This window comes from Carettochelys insculpta, chromosome 7, assembly GCF_033958435.1.
Source record: "Carettochelys insculpta isolate YL-2023 chromosome 7, ASM3395843v1, whole genome shotgun sequence".
Lineage (NCBI taxonomy): Eukaryota > Metazoa > Chordata > Testudines > Carettochelyidae > Carettochelys > Carettochelys insculpta.
In genome coordinates, this window is record NC_134143.1 from 70,047,485 (window position 1) to 70,065,901 (window position 18,417).

The following is an 18,417-nucleotide window of genomic DNA, read 5'->3' on the forward strand; positions in this document are numbered from 1 at the left end:
AAATACCAGTTGGATTTCATTCTTTTGTAGTTTGGCTTTTGTCTCGTTAAATAAAATAAATCAAGCCTTTTGTTTTATTTTGCAGAGTTATCCAGCTATCAATGACTGGGGTATAAAAATCAGCTAATGAGGTGATGTGTGTTCCCTGAGTGAGTGCTGCCATCTACCACCAGCTCAGGGAAGTACAGCAGAACAAGCAAACTCCACAATTCAGAAGAAAGTAAGGAATCCTAATAACAATATTTGGAGCATACCTAAGCAGGTGACATACGCTATGCAAGGTACCACAAAGAGGTTATACTAAGATCCTGTGACAGAGATGAAGTTACAGTACCTGGAGGAGCAATTCTTTCTCAACCACTTCTTCTGTCTTAGCAATGAGCCGTTTCTGTAGCGTGTGTATCTTCTGTATCAATTCATAGGTACTCGGGTCACTGGCCTATTCAAGAAGAACATTGTTTTTTAAAATAGAGCTGTACAGTTTGTACCTAGAACTCTATGCCTCTTGCTTACCACTGAAAAAGAGTCTATCTTCATGCCCTTATTGTGGACCCAATGAAACTGAATGAAATCACAGTGTCTGGGGTCCTCTTTTTCCAGTAGCAGCAGGAATTGGTTGAAAAGAGCATACACGCAAGCTGTCCTCCTGAAAGTAAGGCCTTCAGGATAGGAGATCTGCCATGGCAGGCCAATGTTAATGACTACCAAGCTGAAGAATCCCTTTCAAAGCAAAAATTGTGATGGGGCACCCCAGTAGCCTATGATATCTGCACATATATCTTGTCTTAGGGATGGAGGGAAAGGAGGAACAGGAGATTAGCAATTCATTTTAGAGCAGAAGCCACGTCTAACTCCCGTGGAGCAGCCAGGCACTCAGAAACCATGCTGATGTATGTACATAAGTACCCAGACAACGAAGAGCTTCTGAGGGAGTTGGTCCCTGAAATGCTGCTGTTTGGGAGTGGCAGAGGAGATCCGGGAGGACTGTCTTCTTATATAAATATTCTGAGTCTGCTGCAAGTGTCCCTAGTCTCTGTTTAGCAGAAGCTGGGAGAGGACGACAGAGGATGGATTACTTGATGGCAGCCTTTCTGTTCATTCCCTCTGAATACCCTGGCAATGGCCCCTCTTGGAAGACAGGACACTGGACTAGATGGACTTTTGGTGTAACCCAGTTTAGACTTCCTTATGTCCAATTTTGTAAAGAACAATGAATGGAGTTTAGGCCCCAGGATCCTTCAGTCCTTGGCACTGCATAGGCTTCTGCCAATGAGGATGACAACTACTGTGGTATCTTTTGACGTGGAGATGTTTGTTCATTAATAATTGAACGGAGACCACAACAAAATAATTTCATTTTTTTTCACAACAGATGGCCTTTCAGTGTTCTGGACCCAAACCAGGGACCCAGAAGTGAAATGCTTCCTATCCCATTATCAACACAGTCTCCAACCACCTGATTTTTTGAATGGCCTGATTTCCCATGTTTATCTGGAGCTACTGGAGACTACACTCAGATCTCTGCAGCAAACTTCACCATCCTGTACTTTATCTCCATGCCATGAGAAAAGGTCAGCACACAGTGCAGCTTTCAGCTCAGCAGGGAAAGATTGCAAATTAACTATCACACAGCCAAAATCTTCGGATGCACTTCGGGGCCTAGTATGTTATCACTCATTTAAAAGGGCAGCTAAGCAACCCCTGGCATCAGAGCAGAGACCATTTGCATGCACAAGAGATCTCAGTTGGCTCTGAGTTAGCCTGAGAATTACTCACCGGTGTTTATTGGTGAACATATATCTGATTTTCACTTAACAGGTTGAGGTTTTTTTGTCTTCATTTGGCAGGGTTGGAAACCATGAAAATTTAGACTTGGTGCTCACGTAACAATTTAAATCATGTTAACCTCAATTATTTGCATTCAAAACAGACCATTTTTTATTTATCTGCCTGTTCTTTCCCTCCTCGACTGTAGATCCACTCACTCCCAATTCCATGTGTTTCATCTCCTACTCTCATCCTAGCCCCTCTGGTTTCTCCAGGCACAACTTTCCATACTTAGTGAAGGGTCCGTCACGCTTTCACTGGACTTGTCCTCTCTTCTTTGAGCAATATCTCCTGCTCCCTCCATCTCTCTGTTAATACCTGCTAATGAGTCCCTTTAAATGTCAGCTCAAAACATTCCTATCCCCTTTAGCAAAGGCATTTTGCAATTGTGCATTAAGGAAGCAACACAAAAATAACACTGATTGCATTGTGTGAAGAAGCCATTCAGCAGTTAACCGCCATTGGGACGATGGAAATTTCACTCTGCCTGGCCTTCTAAATGCCAATTTGCATAACATTAAACAAAATATGATTTGTGCTATGCTATTGATTTGGAAATATGGCCTTTTTGGTGCTCATGGTAATGTTAGGCTAAAATGTTACCTCCAATTTTCTCCATCTGTGAACATTCATGGGGTTCTCAAGCTCCTCCTCTAGGGCTCTGCATCGAGTTCGTTCCTTCAGTAGCTCCTTCTGCATGTGATAAACCTCCTGCCTTAAGTTCAGGACAGGAAAAAAACAGCCATGAACTTTCACAAAGAAATCAAACATCAGCATTAGCATTTACTCTTCATTCTTTTACACACAAGATCTTCAGCAATGGAAGAAGCTCATGTGGTCACCCAATCATCTTCCCCATCCCACTGCACAGTTACAGCCCCACAGTATTTTTTCCTACTGCTTCAGCTAATCTTAATGACTCAAGTAAGGGCTTTGCACCACTTCATCCTAAGTCTCTATTTAATTTCATTTCATGGAACTTTTCTATCTATTACATAAATTTAAGGCTAGAAAGAATCGTTAAATCTTCTAGTCTAACTTCCAGTTTAATTCAGGCCAAAAATTTTTACCCAGTTACCCCAGCACTGAGCCAAATAACTTGATTCTGACTATAGCATTTCATCCCATAAGAATGACACATATGGTCCACAGTATTCATTAAAGGCCACGCCTCACACTCTTTTGAGGAACGAGTTATAAGAGACAGCATCTCAGTCCAGCTCAGAAAACAAATAATTATGCACCAGCCTAGTGGTCACTACACTGAAGGAACCCCACATTTGGTTCTTGGACATAGTCTCTCACTACATAGTCCTTCTCTCTCCTTGAAGGACTCAGGACATATTGACACGGTGTAGTGAGTCAGTATGGCCTCCTGCAGACCCGGAGGCAGGGGAGACTATGCAGAGGCCCTGGTGGGCAGGGCCGGAGCCAGGAGACCAGAGGCCCGCCCCTCAGAGGGCGGGGCCAAGGGCTAGAAGAGCCAAAGGAGGGACTCAGGACCCATTCGGGCCTGGGCCTCCGGGCAGGGAGGACGTGCCTGCACGAGCTCCTCGGCACCAAAGGGAGAGGGCCTGCGGCCGCCCGGCCAGGCCAGAGGAGCAGGCCCCCAGAGGCTCCAAGCAATCCCGGGTCCATATGCCCCAAGGGGACTACCCGGACTTCCCGGACCTACCAGGACCTTCCCGCCGGCGGAGACCCCCCGCCTTGGAAGAGGCCCCAGGAGCGGGCTGCCCCAGAGTCCCGGCGGATCCTTACAGCACTCAGACCCAGGATCGCCTCGCGTCTCCTGTATTACCGCCGCCCGACTACCCTAACGACATTGTTATGGACGACTGGCCGGAGCCCCCGAAGGTGGATGACCCAGAGGAGACCGACCTAGGGGGACCCCTTCACCAGATGGACTGGGACCTTCCGCCAGCAGAGGGTGAGGTAGGAAGTGGCCCGGGGAACGACGCTCACGAACCAATGGCAGTGTGTTGCGGTCTGGATCCCCACTGCCGGGGTTGCGTGTGAGCGACCCCCAGGGCCCCGGGCCGGGTCGCAGTGGAGTGGGAGGGCCTGCGACCCCCTACCCACCCCTCCTTGACAGGGCCAGCCTGTGCTGGGCCTGCACTTAAACCCTTGGGTTGCTGCCCCGCCCCAAACTGAGGGCTGGGCCTCTGGTTACACCTTGTGTTGCTGCCCCGCCCCAAACTGAGGGCTGGGCCCAGAACTGTGCTAGTACTTGGGGACTGCTGCCCTACCCTGAACTGAGGGCCGGGCCTAGAACGGTACTATTACCTGTGAACTGCTGCCCTGCCCTGGACTGAGGGCTGGGCCCAGAACTATACTACTCTTGTGAACTGCGGCCCCGCCCTGGGTTGAGGGCTGGGGCCTGTATGGTGTTGTAGCTGTGAGCCGCTGACCACCCGAACTGAGTACGGGCTGGTGCTCTAACCCCTTTTTGCTGCCGCCCACCCTAGGCCAAGGGGCTGGGCGTCTCTGGACGTGTTACACAAGGTTATAAGCACATACCGTAAAATAAACATGTCCCTGGTACTCTCACAACACAGGCCTCTGTATGTCAACAAGGCAGCTGTAAGCAAACCAGGTAGTTTGTCACCCCAATTCCAAGTCATTCAACACTAATTTCAAACTCTAGTCCTGCAGCTTGGGAGCCAAAACAAAGTGGAGAGTAAAAGTTTGGTAGACCTGCACAGTGGACATGTTATTATCACCAATCCTCTTTAATCACATGCAATAACAAGTTCATTTAAAACTAATCATATAATTTCTTCTCATAACAAAGGCACAGCTGTAGCCTTTACAGCGTAAGTCTCATGTCACAAAACAGTTTAACACACATCAGGCCAGACTTACTGTAGCTGGCATAGGGAAGTGAAAATACAGTTAAATACCCGTACGAGAACTGTTGCGCTATGAGAAGTGTTGCACACATTTAAGTGGAACAGCCTCGTGCAATAACTTCCCTGCTCTGACTTCACCCCCATAATCCAGAAGTCAGTCACCACCAAGCTAGGGCTGACGTACACTTCTCAAGGAATGGCAGTCAAGGCTGTTATGGGCACATGCCGAATAAGTACATTTTCCAACAGCCCTGCTCAGACCAGGTCCTTGACAGACCATTGCTGTGATGAATCCCTGCAATTCCCCACCACCCAGCAAAAGGGAGGTAATGGTTGCTTTGTCTTACCATTCCCCCTTCAGATTTCCACCTCTGAAGCGGACAAAATCCTCAGTTGAATTTTGCTGGCTGTTTGGGAAAGCTTGATGCTGCGGGATCCTGCATGTAGCTTTGCATAGAGCAGGGGAAAGGGAAAAAGGCATCTCCCATTGACAAGTCAAGATAGCTTATGGCAGGACTGGTTTAAATCTAATTAGTTGTGCCAATGAAGAAAGGACTCCTGCGGCTGGCAGTTTTAGTAATGGTTTGGCAGTTCATTAACGTGTAGGCTAGCTGCTGTAGTTAGCAAAAATTGATCCACCCATGATGGCAGGCATCACACTATACTTCAATATATTCCTTCCATTTCAGTACAGGGGCGGGCTTCCAGTCCAATGCTTTTGAACATCAGGCTCAAACTCTGCCTTTGTTTGCAGTCAGTGAAGGAGAGTCACCATTGTTAAAATTCTGCACCTCTTCCTCCAAAACTGGTGTAACTTCACTGCAGTCAGTGAGCCACCACATCAGCTGGGGCAAATCAGCAGAGTCTCATAGAAATCAATGGAACTAGGCCTTATTTCGCCAGCACAAAAATCCCTCCCTAAGGCAACATACCAAAATTAGTGGGAGTGAGGCTCTACCACACCCTCCCTCTCTGGGCTGGGACCACAGGTCTGTTTCTTTAGATGTCCCCCCACCACACCACCGATTGTATAACAAATGACAAAGTTTTCCTCAAATATAGTAAGGTTTAAAAAAAGGAAAACATTAAGTCAAAGCAGGCGAAGATAAATCAGGCTGCCGCTATAAAACTGTGCTTTTAAAGAAACACAACCTTCAATGAAAATTTAACTAAATCTTTCTCACCATTCAGACTCACACATAAATCTAACAGGATGGAACGCTGGAAACATATGGGAGTTTGTTATAAATATGTCAAATGTTCCCCTTCTTCTAAGGATCGCCTAATAAAAAGCAGTTTCACTAATGCGGGCCCTGGGCACCACTAAGTAGCTCACTGGACTGTGAACATCTTTTCTCCTGCTGCCCATCAAGCTTGTAATGTCACCAGTAATTCACAAGTCCAAGGTGAATTTTGGATATGGCTTCTTTTGGGTCCAGGCATCTTTTTATTTTTTGCTTCTTTCTCCCTATTTTTTCTGATTGACTGGCTTATGAATGTAAACTAGTTAGTGTCTGACGTCAGATAAAGCAAACCCTCCTTCAGAGTACCTTGTTTGTCACTACAAATCTTTACCAGGCGCAAAAACAAGCTCTCTCATGTGTCTCCAATGCAATGTCACGGCTTCAGCCACTAGTGAAATTTATTCATTCTGCCTTTTTACCTGAGCTCCTCCACATTAGCCACACTCTTGCAAAGTATTCCTTTCTCCCGCCGAAGCTTTTTGATCTCCAGCTTGAGGAGTCGAATGTCTTCCATTCTCTGCCGGTACTGAACCTCCCCCTTGTTTAGGATGGACTGCTGGATTTTGATCTTTTCATAAAGCAACGCTAACTCGTCATTGCGCCGAACCAGCTGTGACCCCAGGATGTCTCTCTCACTGATGACCTAGAGATATAGAACAGAGTGAGATATTAACCTAGAAAGCTGTCAGCTGTAAAACATCAGGGCCTGCGTCTTCCTCAGTCGAGCGCATCTCAGACATCCCTAGTGTGGGGATCAGACCTCAGGTGATGTCATTTATGGCCTCTCTTCACTTACCGGTAGATCAATCTCTCAGGTGTCAATTTAGCAAATCTAGAAGGAATGTATTAATCAAATACTGCTCACGCTCTCATCAACCCCAGCACTCCATGGGATCACAAGGAGTACTGGAAGTCGATGGGAGAGTTTCTTCCATCAACCCCCCTCATCAGTGGGGACACCACAGAAAGTTGAACTAAGTTAAGTTGACTCCAGCTATGCTATTCATGTAGCTGGAGTTACGTAATTTAGTTTGCCTTTGTCCCCTAGTGTAGACCTGCCCTTAGCTGAGGATCTTGTTCCTTTAAAACAGATGGGAGGGAAAAAATGGTACAAAGGATGGTTTCTGTGGGCTGAAATGGCAATCAAGAAGGACAAGCTCCTTCTCAATTAAACCTTCTTACCTGGTCTAATTCCTTCTTCTGCCTTAGCCTCTCGGCATCAGCCTCAGCAATAATTTTCAGGAGTTTTCTCTCTTCTGCCTCCTGTTTTTCAATAAAGTGCTTGGTCTCCAAGGCTTGTTGTTTCATCTTAAGCAGCTCAGCCTGACAGAAGCAAATATAGGTAAACTGTGCTTAATAACAACTTCCCACTACATGAACCTGGGAATTTAGGGTTAGGATTTAGAGACAGCCTTGTACTTTCATTTAGTTTCCTGTGCTTTGAGCACGTGTTGCTAGTTCTCAAGAGCAAATAAGATACAGAAGCAATCACAGAAAGAGCCATAAAGAAATGGTGTAAACAACATATCAGATGTTTTTGTATCGAATGTTATACTCTGGAGAAATTTAGAAGGGTTTCTCTATATTTATGGTAATGCCTTGTTCTGTATTTCAGGGGCGCCTCATATAAAGCAACCATAGGGAAAATGCTGGGAGCAGCAGTGGTCAGTTGCTATTCTGCTGTTACAAAACAGCAGGCTTGGATTCAAAGGTGGTTTAGGTTGCAAGTCAATAACAGTCTGAGGATGGCATCCTAGTGCCTAAAAAGAGATATATCCATCTGGTAAAATTTGGTATAATTCAGAGGAGTTATAAGCATTCACTAAAATGAGGGCTGGGACTGGAATGACAAGGGTTGCTATAGGTACAGATTAAGGATCATAGGCAAAAACGCGTCGCAGCCAGGCATGGAATAGCAAAAGACTCTGAAAATCAAAAGTAAGGTGCTTTATCAGATTTCAGTGAGAATCAGAGGCTGGAATAGTTGGATTGCCTTGATCAGGCATGAAACACTATTACAAAACTATGCGGAGACAGCTTTCAAACCATCTACCCATGCTATAGGTGGGACTTGGCTAACATCCATCTCTCATGGTCATGAGTGCTAAAATTCAGTACATTTATCCAGAGAAAGAATAACAAGATCTTTCTGGATTACTAAAGAGGTGCCTCACACTGTTAGACAATTAGCCAGAATCAAGATGGTGCTATCTTAATGAGGTCTGTTTATACAGATTCAAAAGCTTGTTAGCCTGGACACAAATAAAGGAAAGGCTTTAGCTAGGATCTGATTCCAAGGTGCCTCTGGAGGAGGATAACAACAAGTAAGGGAATGGAAATGTGATGAAGGATGTGCTTGAAACAGCAATAATACAAGATGACAGAAACTATAATTCCATTGTCATAATAAAAGATCTTGCCCTCCTCCTGTTTTCTTTAATAAAACTTCTATTTTCCCATATCTGCAACATTCATATCTCTCATACTCAGTGTTGGCTGCTAATCAGAATCCATCAGCAGAACACAAACGTAAGCAACTGTGCATTAAAATGCAATCAACAGTGTGTAAAAGCTGTCTACGAATGTAAAATTGTTCATGCATTTGGCAACACTCTATAATATTTTAATAGACCAAAATTCAGCACACTCCTTATGGCATGGTACTGGAGTCTTATCTACAGAAGGAATGAGAAACAAGACTAAGTTACACCTTATATGCAGATAAAGGGTGAGCTTCTCAAATTATAAATCAGTGCTGCTCCTTCGAAGCCAGCTGAGGATCTAGTCCAGAGCACTATTAGAAACAGCAAAACCCATTTTGAAAAAAATATACACAGAATGCCTTTGAACCTGTGCCAACATTTAGAACCAAATTCAAACCAGATTGTTATCTAGACTCTGAAATGTTCAGGAAAGAGGACCTTTTAACATTTAGTCTCAGCCAGCACTGGAACCAGACATGCTGCAACACCTGAGAACCTCATTCTGCCTGGGATTAGAATCATGAGCACGAGAAATCTCAGTCGTGGCTCTTTGTGTGGAATCACCAACTCAGTTTTGTGGGATCAAGATTTTGGCAGATTTCAGATGCACATCTTTCAATATCTGGTTGCTTAACCCAAACTGCTTTGAACCACAGGCTGGTCACAAAGTCTACTGAAATCAGTGGAAAGACTCCTGTTGTCTCCAGTGGGCTTTGGACCAGGTCTCGTGACATACACCCATTATGAGCACATATAAGTAATGAATCTGTAAGCTCCTGCATCAAGCATAAACCTGAAATTTGCTGAAAAGCTCCTGTGTGAATCTTACTCCTCCACGTTACACAATTGCACATAAGCTGATTTTTCAGTCACAGTCTTTGCGTCAGCGCCAATAGGACAAATGGAAGCCTTCATGCCACAAGAATAATGGGACTCTTTTGTGCCTCTGCCAGTCATTCCTCTCTCTGTTCTCCATCTTTGCATTCAGCAGGCACATGTCGTTGAGAAACACAATGCCCCAAAGCCAGTTACTAATATGATGTGAGTCCATGGACGTACTTGTTAGTGAATAACGAAGTAGGTAAAACAGTGTAGCAATCAAATTGCCATCAAACTGCTGGTGGATGATTCTGAGGTGGCAAGACAGGACCGTGGATGAGTTAAGGCAGAATCCTGTCGCAGAATATTAGGTGCTGTTTAGCTTCTCTGTAACTGGTACAAAAAGCCTGAGACAGAACAGATAGAGGAATCACCTTTTTATACCAGTCTATTGACATCCTGTCATAACTATAATGTGCTGACAGTGGCTAAAAACCTAAGGAGGCATTGGACCATAGCAAGAAATTGACAAAAAGAAAGCACTGTTTTTTCATGGAACCAAGTGAAGAGAAAAATGACCTGCTATGGATACTGTTTCTCTAAGTCTTGGGAGAGAGGAATAAATTGGGTTGAGTTGTCAACACATGCGTAATAATATATCCAAAGATGGGTTACAGCCAATGCTGAGAAAAAGAACCAGAGATCGCTGGTCTGTTTTTATTTGATTTAACACAGATTTTGCTGCTTTATAGAATAAACAATAGTGTAGTTCCTTTTGGTGCAGAGGAAGCTACTGTAAGGTACTACCTGATTCCCTGAAGGCTTATGCTTTCTAGTTACACAGCAATACAGGACTAGAACTATGTTAGTACTGTTTTAGCACTTAAAGCTATAGACACAAGTTAAAGGAAACAAAACTGGTAATCAGAGTCAGATTCCAAACCCAGAAGGGACGGATATGATTATTTAGTTTGGTTTCCTGTATAACACAGGCCAGAGAACTTCCCCAAAATAATTAATAATCTATTATAAGAATTCTACAATAATAATTCCTATTCTATGGGCCAACTATACAGAGAATGATGCAACCACCATACTCACAAAACTTTATATTTGTGAACATAGTTTGGGATATTTAAAGAGAGGGAAAATTTAAGCCTTCAAAGGTAATCTAGGTATCTGACAACTATAACTTTAGGTTCAGAGAAACTTAAGGATCTGTTCTTCCATCTCATAAATGGGAAAAACACACAAATAATACCTGTAAAGGCCTCTGAGGGTTATACGTCAATTACAAAATGGTTCTTAAAACTTCAGCGAAGTACCAATGGCCGGCAGATATGAAAGAACCTTTGAAACCATGTCCTCTCCTTCCTAGTTAGCTCTGGCAAGCAGCATTTCCTGTAAGCTGAGCACTTGGAGAGTCTCTGGACGAATCTCTCTTCCTCAGGAGAGATTCAGGTGCTGCACAGCTGATTGGCAGAGAGCCCCGGGCTGCCCACAGACAACCGCATGTGTTTCTACTGGTGGTACACATCTGTCCCTGCCTCGATGCACATAACAAAATTTAGAATCATAGAATCACAGAACACTAGAACTGGAAGGGACCTCAAGAGGTCACTGAGTCCAGTTCCCTGACCTCCAGGCAAGGCCAAACACCATCTAAACCATCCCTGATAAGTGTCTATCTAACCTGCTCTTAAATATCTCCAGTGATGGAAATTCCACAACTTCCCTCGGTAATTTATTCCAGCGTTTAACCACCCTAACAGTTAGGAAGTTTTTCCTAATGTCTAATCTAAACCTCCCTTGCTGTACTTTCAGCTCATTCCTCCTTGTCCTATCCTCAGAGACCAAGGAGGACAATTTTTCTCCTTCCTCCTTGTAACTCTCTTAGAGGTACTTGAAAACCACTATCATGCCCTCTCCAAGTCTTCTGATTTCTAAACTAAACAAGCACAGTTCTTGCAGTCTTCCCTCATAGCTCATGTTCCCTAGACCTTTAATTATTCTTGTTACTCTGTTCTGGATTTCTCCATTTTCTCCACATCTTTCTTGAACTGGACACTATATTCCAATCAAGGCCTAATGAGCGCTGAGTAGAGTGGAAGAATGACTTCTCATGTCTTGCTCTCATAATGCATCACAGAATCATGTTTGCTTTTTTTTTTTTTGCAGCAACATCACACTGTTGACGCATATTTAGCTTGTAGTCCACTATGACCCCTAAATCCCTTTCCAGAGTAGTCCTTCCTAGACTGTTGCTTCCCATTCTATATGTATGAAGCTGATTGTTTCTTCCTAAGTGGAGTACTTTGCGTATGTCCTTATTAAACTTCATCCTATTTACCTCAGACCAGTTCTCCAATCTGTTCAGATCATTTTGAATTATGACCCTAGCCTTCAAAGCAGGTACAAACCCTCCCAGCTTGGTATCATCTGCACACTTAATAAGCGTATTCTCTATGCCAATATCTAAATCATTGATGAAGATATTGAACAGAACCAGTTGCAAAACAGAACCCTGCAGAACCCCATTTACTATGACCTTCCAGCATGACTGTGAACCATTAATAACTACCCCCTGAGAATGGTTATCCAGACAGTTACGCACCCACCTTATAGTGACCCCATCTAAGTTGAATTTGCTTAGTTTATTCATAAGAAGATCAAGCGAGACCATGTCAAATGCCTTAATAAAATCTAGGTATATCACATCCACCACTTCTCCCTTATCCACAAGACTTATTATCCTGTCCAAAAAAAAATATTATATTGGTCTAGCATGATTTGTTCTTTACAAATCTATGCTGGCTGTTACCTATTACCTTATTTTCTGATGTTTGCAGATGAATTCCTTAATTATTTGTTCCATTATCTCTCCCAGCACAGAAATTAAACTGACTAGTCTGCAGTTTCCTGGGCTGTCCTGTTTATCCTTTTTACAGATGGGCACTATGTCTGACCTCTTCCAGTCCTCTGGAATCTCTCCCGACTTCCAGGACTTTTTAAAGATGATAGCTAAAGGCTCAGAAACCTCCTCTATCAACTCCTTAAGTATTCTAGGATGCATTTCATCAGGCCCTGATGACGTGCAGATATCTAATTTTTCTAAGTAATTTTTAACTTGTTCTTTTTTTATTTTATCCTCTAAAACTACCCAATTCCCACTAGCATGCATTATTGCTGGCATTTCTACATCAGCCTTCTTGGTGGAGATCGAAATAAATAAGTCATTAAGTACCTCTGCCATTTCCAAGTTTCCTGACATTGTTTCTTCCTCCTCACTGAGTAGTGGGACTACCCTGTCCTTCGTCTTCCTCTTGCTTCTAATATATTTATAGAATGACTTCTTGTTACCCTTTATGTCTCTAGCTAGTTTGAACTCATTTTGTGCCTTGGCCTTTCTAATCTTGCTCCTGCATACATCTATTGTTTGCTTATATTCATCTTTTGTAATTTTTTCTAATTTCCACTTTTTATATGACTTCTTTTTGATTTTGAGATCATGCAAGATCTCCTGGCTAAGCCAAGGAGGTCTTTTACCATACTATCTATCTTTCCTATGCAGGGATATAGCCTGCTTTTCAGCCGTTAATAATTTCCCTTTGAAAAACTGCCAACTCTCTTCAGTTGTTTTTTCTCTTAGGCTATGTCTGCACTAGCACCCTACGTCGAAGTAGCCTATTTCGACGTAAGAACATAGAAATAGGCTACTTCGACTGCGTATCATCTGCACATCCTCCAGGGCTGGTGCCATCGACGTTCAATGTCGAAGTAGCAACGGAGAACGTCGAAAGGAGCCACCCTGGAAGGAAATGCGGAGTGTCCACACACACAAGCGCTCCCTGTCGAAATAAGTGGCCAGCAAAGCCCCAAGCCACTTCCTTAAAGGACACCTCGCAGACACACTCGCCCTGCACAGCACGAGATCCAAAGATCCGACGACCGGTTGCAGACCCTGTGCATGCAGCATGGACCCTCAGATGCAGCAGTAGCAGCAGCAGACAGAAGTTCTGGGCTAAGGGCTGATGCACACGGCAACCATAGAGCCCCGCAGGGGCTGGACAGAGCATCTCTCAACCCGTCAGCTGATGGCCACCATGGAGGATCCCGCTATTTCGACGTAGTGGGGCGCGGATCGTCTACACATGCCCTACTTCGACGTTGAACGTTGAACATCGAAGTAGGGCGCTATTCCCATCTTCAGATAAGAATAGCGATTTCGACCTCTTGCCGCCTAACATCGATTTCAACATCAAAATAGCTCACTGCACATGTAGACATGACACGTACTATTTCGATGTTGTGCCAGCTACTTCGAAGTAGATGGCTAGTGTAGACACACCCTTAGTCTTGCTTCCCATGGGACCTTACCTACTAGCTCTCTGAGTTTACCAAAATTTGCTTTCCTGAAATCCATTGTCTCTATTTTGCTGTTCTCCCTTTCACTATTTCTTAGAATCATAAACTTTATGATTTCATGGTCACTTTCTCCCAAGCTACCTCCCACTTTCAAATTCTTAATGAGTTCCTCCCTATTTATTAAAATCACATCTAGAACTGCTTCCTCCCAATAGCTTTCTCCACTTTCTGAAATAAAAAACTGTCATCCATGCAGTTCAAGAACTTTCTGAACAATCTGTGCTTTGAGCTGCGTCTACACGTGCACGCTACTTCGAAGTAGCGGCACCAACTTCGACGTTAGGCAGCAAGACGTCGAAGTCGCTAACCTCATGAGGAAATAGGAATAGCGCCCTACTTCGATGTTCAACGTCGAAGTAGGGACCGTGTAGACGATCCGCGTCCCGCAACGTCGAAATTGCCGGGTCCTCCATGGCGGCCATCAGCTGCGGGGTTGAGAGATGCTCTCTCTCCAGCCCCTGCGGGGCTCTATGGTCACCGTGGGCAGCAGCCCTTAGCCCAGGGCTTCTGGCTGCTTCTGCGGCAGCTGGGGATCTATGCTGCAGGCACAGGGTCTGCAACCAGTTGTCAGCTCTGTGTATCTTGTGTTGTTTAGTGCAACTGTGTCTGGGAGGGGCCCTTTAAGGGAGCGGCTTGCTGTTGAGTCCGCCCTGTGACCCTGTCTGCAGCTGTGCCTGGCATCCCTATTTCGATGAGTGCTACTTTGACGTGTAGACGTTCCCTCGCTGCGCCTATTTCGATGTTGGGCTGAGCAACGTCGAAGTTGAACATCGACGTTGCTGGCCCTGGAGGACGTGTAGACGTTATTCATCGAAATAGACTATTTCGATGTTGGCTGCACGTGTACACGTAGCCTTGTTGTGTTAGTTTCCCAGCATATGTGTCGATAGTTGAAGTCCCCCATCAGCACCAAATCCTGTGCTCTGGACCATTTTGTTAGTTGCTTAGAAAAAGCCTCATCCACATCTTCTACCTGGGTAGGTGGTCTGTAGTAGATCCCTAGCATAACATCACCCTTTATTTTGCCCCTTTGAACCTAACCCAGAGACTCTTAACATGTTTGTCTCCTGCATCCATCTCCACCTCAACCCAGGTGTGCACATTTTTAATATATAAGGCAATGCCTCCTCCCTGCTTACCCTGCCTATCCTTCCTAAGTTGTACCCTTCTATATCAATATTCCAATCATGTGTATTATTCCACCAAGTTTCTGTGATACCAATTATGTCATAGTTGTGTTTATTAGGATTTCAAGTTCTTCCTGCTTATTACCCATACTTCTTGCATTTGTATATAGGCATCTTAAGATACTAACTTGCTTTTGCCTCCCTAGTCCCTCTTTTTTCTCTTCTATTATAGCCCTTGATCCCTCCCATTTCCAACCCAACTCCCAGGTCTCCAGGTTTTTTACTTACCTGTGGGCTTTGGTCACCTGTCCATGGAGAGAAAAAATTAGAGAGACATTACTGGCAAATGCCCTATAACTAAGCAGCCTTACTTTCAGAGACTCCTTTTCCTTTTCAATTCGCTGATGCTCCAGATGTACTTTCACAAGTGCTGCCTCTTTGGCCATGATCTCTTCTTTTAGCTGATCAACCTGATGAGTCATAATCTTCAGTTTTTTCTTCATTTCGGTGATCTCATCCTAATGGGACAAAACAAACATACACCAAAGTCCCATCAGGAAGGAGCTCGGTATGCTCAGTCCTGCATTGACACAAGGGGGCGACTAGGTAACCTCTTGAGGGCCCTTGCAGCCCCACAATTCTCTGATTCTAGTAAGGGGATAAAAGCAAATGCAGGCATTTTGTGCCTGGAAGTTTCCTTAATTTCAAATTAACACTTGAAATTAAACCACAGCACTGAAGAGGTGAAGACTCCCAACTGAATCCTTATCCTAGCAAGCTGTGCATACAAGAGACCTCTGTTAACATTCGGAAAAACATTTCCATGAAATGGTAATTTGATGTTTATGCTGGCATGATAATGCAGTAATTAGACTGTTAAAAGGCCACTGACAACAACAATAAGCCTTTAAGCCACCTAACGTAGAGTGCGGAACACATAAGAAGACCTAACTGTGGATATAAGTGAATAATGCAAATGTGATCCTATCTATCTGTTTTCATGACTTCATTGGCTTGCTCCACAACAAACATTTGTACGACTATGCTTTATTTGCGCAAATATTGGGAAGGAGAGAAAATGAGATATTATTTTTCTAAATGAAAGTACTCCTGTGCCAACACGTGTCCGTATGCAAATGAGTGTAATCCTTCACATAGACCCAAACAAAGCCAACCATCTCTCTTAGGAAGGCTTTGGTTGTTTGGAACAGAGGGTGTTAGGAGGTAGAAAGGTCCCTTGGCTGAAGACATTTTTTACAAGTTCCAGTCCCACAACATACAACAAGGGGTTTGAAGTCAGGCTAGATAATGTGGAGGAGAGATTAGTGACTGTTGACAACTATCCTATGCAATCACTTCCACACACACATCCAAGATACATATACTATCCTACACCCACAAAACAAAACAGCATAAATGTATCACTTTAAAGACTAACAAAACAATTTATTCAGTGATGAGCTTTCATGGGACAGACCCACTTCATCAGATCAATCTCACTTCCTATACAGACTGACATTTATAAGTAGAGGACGAAAAAAAAAATTGCAATAAAAACTGACAAATCAACTACACAGGAGTGAAACATGTGGCAGAGGGATGGGGGATCTTAAGTGTCCTGCCTGAGATAATTACAAGCATCAAAGGAAGGGAAGCAGTCCTTGTAATGTGTGAGATAAGTGATGTCTCTGTTCGTACCATATGTTAGTGTCAAACTTGAATATGAATTCCAATTCACAATTTTCTCACTGTAATCTGTTTTTAAATTCTCTTTGTTCTAGGACACAGATTCTCAGGTCTTTAACAGAATGGCCCACTCCACTGAAGCGTTCACTGACCAGCTTATGTGTACTGAGATTCCTGATGTCTGTTTATTCTTTGGTGAAGGTTTTGCCCAGTCTATCCAATGCACATAGTGTCATGGCATTGATGGCACATAATGGCATATATAATATTGCTGGAAGTGCACGAAAATGTGCCCTGGATCTTGTAACTAGCATGGTTAGGTCCAGTGATGGTGTCCTCAGAATAAGTATGTGGATGAAGCTGGCAGAGAGCCACCTGCTAGGACAACATTGGGAGGTTGCTTTTGTTTGTGAGTGACTGTGACTTTGAGGAACGGTGACAGAAAACTGGAAGACAGTACATTCAATAAGCATGGATTCACTGTGTAGATAAATTAAATATTTTTGCATAAGACACTTAACTACAGTTCCCCAACTCCAAGCCTCTGCTCAGAATACCAGCACTGACAAAGTTAATCAAATGAGGCTGGTGATGGATTGCGGCACTTCACAAATAACAACGAGGCAGCTGCATTAAATTTGTGATTGCCATGACCAGCTGGGGACAGTGTGACATGAAAAAAAAGTTTGGTGGAGTCAAGAAAAATAGTTGGCAGATGAGTGAAATAGAAGGGATTTGGGAATACACTGCCGCTCCATAAACAAGGCTGACCAGGGCTCTGGTATTAAGTCAATTAAATGATCCAGTCAAGGATGTAACCTTTGCCACCAGAACTGCCCATGTGCATTGAAGTACAGTTACTTATATTAATGTAACTGGAGAAAATTAAATGCAAAATTTGGCCGGACGACTGCCTATAAATCCCTTCCATACCCTGGAAGTAGACCAAATATTTTAAAATCCAGAGCCCTGATACATACCCAAATATACTGTTAGCTTTGAGTGGGAAAGGACAGGAAGGGTTTTGTGATTTTTGCAAAGGACAGGATTAGCTTCACTTGAATAAACAAATAACTGTGTTCCCGATGTCAAAATGCACCCCAAAGTTGAAAGCGTGTTTTCAAACATCTTATGCCAAAGCCAGCCAAGGAGGCCTTCCCCAGGAGATTTCACTAAGCTGGAGACTAGGAAGTCCTGAAGAGCAGAAGCAGTAGGGGCTGGGCAGTTTAGTGGCAAGCGTTTTATTACTAAGCAATCCAAAAACGTCTAAAGCTAACTTTCACCTATCTAAACAAGCTTTTGTCAACTTATTTTACTTCCCAAGAGGAACTATTTGTGTGCATAGTTTTTAAGAGAAGCCATTTTTTCTCCACGGCTGGCTGGCTGGCTTGTTACTGAATTATGAATTATTATTTTATTGCTACATTCAGTATAGTGTGATTTTAACCAAAAGGATATTTTACCTAAATCTGAGCCAGCCTTTTTAGGCGACAAATCTGAGGAACTCACTCAGATTGAAGTGACATTAGAGGAGGTTTTGGAATTAATTGATAAGCTGAATAGTAACAAGTCTCCAGGACCAGATGGCATTCACCCAAGGGTTCTGAAAGAACTCAAATGTGAAATTGCGGAGTTATTAACAGTGGTTTGTAACCTATCCTTTAAATCCACTTTGGTACCAAATGACTGGAAGACGGCCAATATAACACCAATATTTAAAAAAGGCTCTAGAGGAGATCCTGGCAATTATAGACCGATAAGTTTAACATCAGTACCAGGCAAATTAGTAGAAACACTAGTAAAGAGTAAAATTGCAAGGCACATAGAAGAGCACGAATTGTTGGGCAAAAGTCAGCATGGTTTCTGCAGAGGGAAGTCGTGTCTGTCTAATCTATTAGAATTCTTTGAAGGGGTTAATAAACATGCGGACAAGGGGCACCCAGTGGACATAATATAC

At 43.6% G+C, this 18,417-nt stretch overlaps 1 protein-coding gene across 1 annotated transcript in view; it reads right to left on the reverse strand.

Annotated features, from left to right (window-relative positions):
- The window catches only part of CFAP58 (cilia and flagella associated protein 58), a 119,790-nt gene that overhangs the window by 43,520 nt on the left and 57,853 nt on the right, over window positions 1-18,417 (reverse strand). Inside the window, exons 11-15 of the mRNA XM_074999683.1 lie at window positions 15,146-15,292; window positions 7,103-7,243; window positions 6,340-6,563; window positions 2,431-2,542; window positions 335-439 (exon numbers count right to left, since the gene is read on the reverse strand). Coding sequence (XP_074855784.1) covers window positions 335-439; window positions 2,431-2,542; window positions 6,340-6,563; window positions 7,103-7,243; window positions 15,146-15,292 — 729 coding nt within the window. The remainder of the gene's footprint in view (window positions 1-334; window positions 440-2,430; window positions 2,543-6,339; window positions 6,564-7,102; window positions 7,244-15,145; window positions 15,293-18,417) is intronic.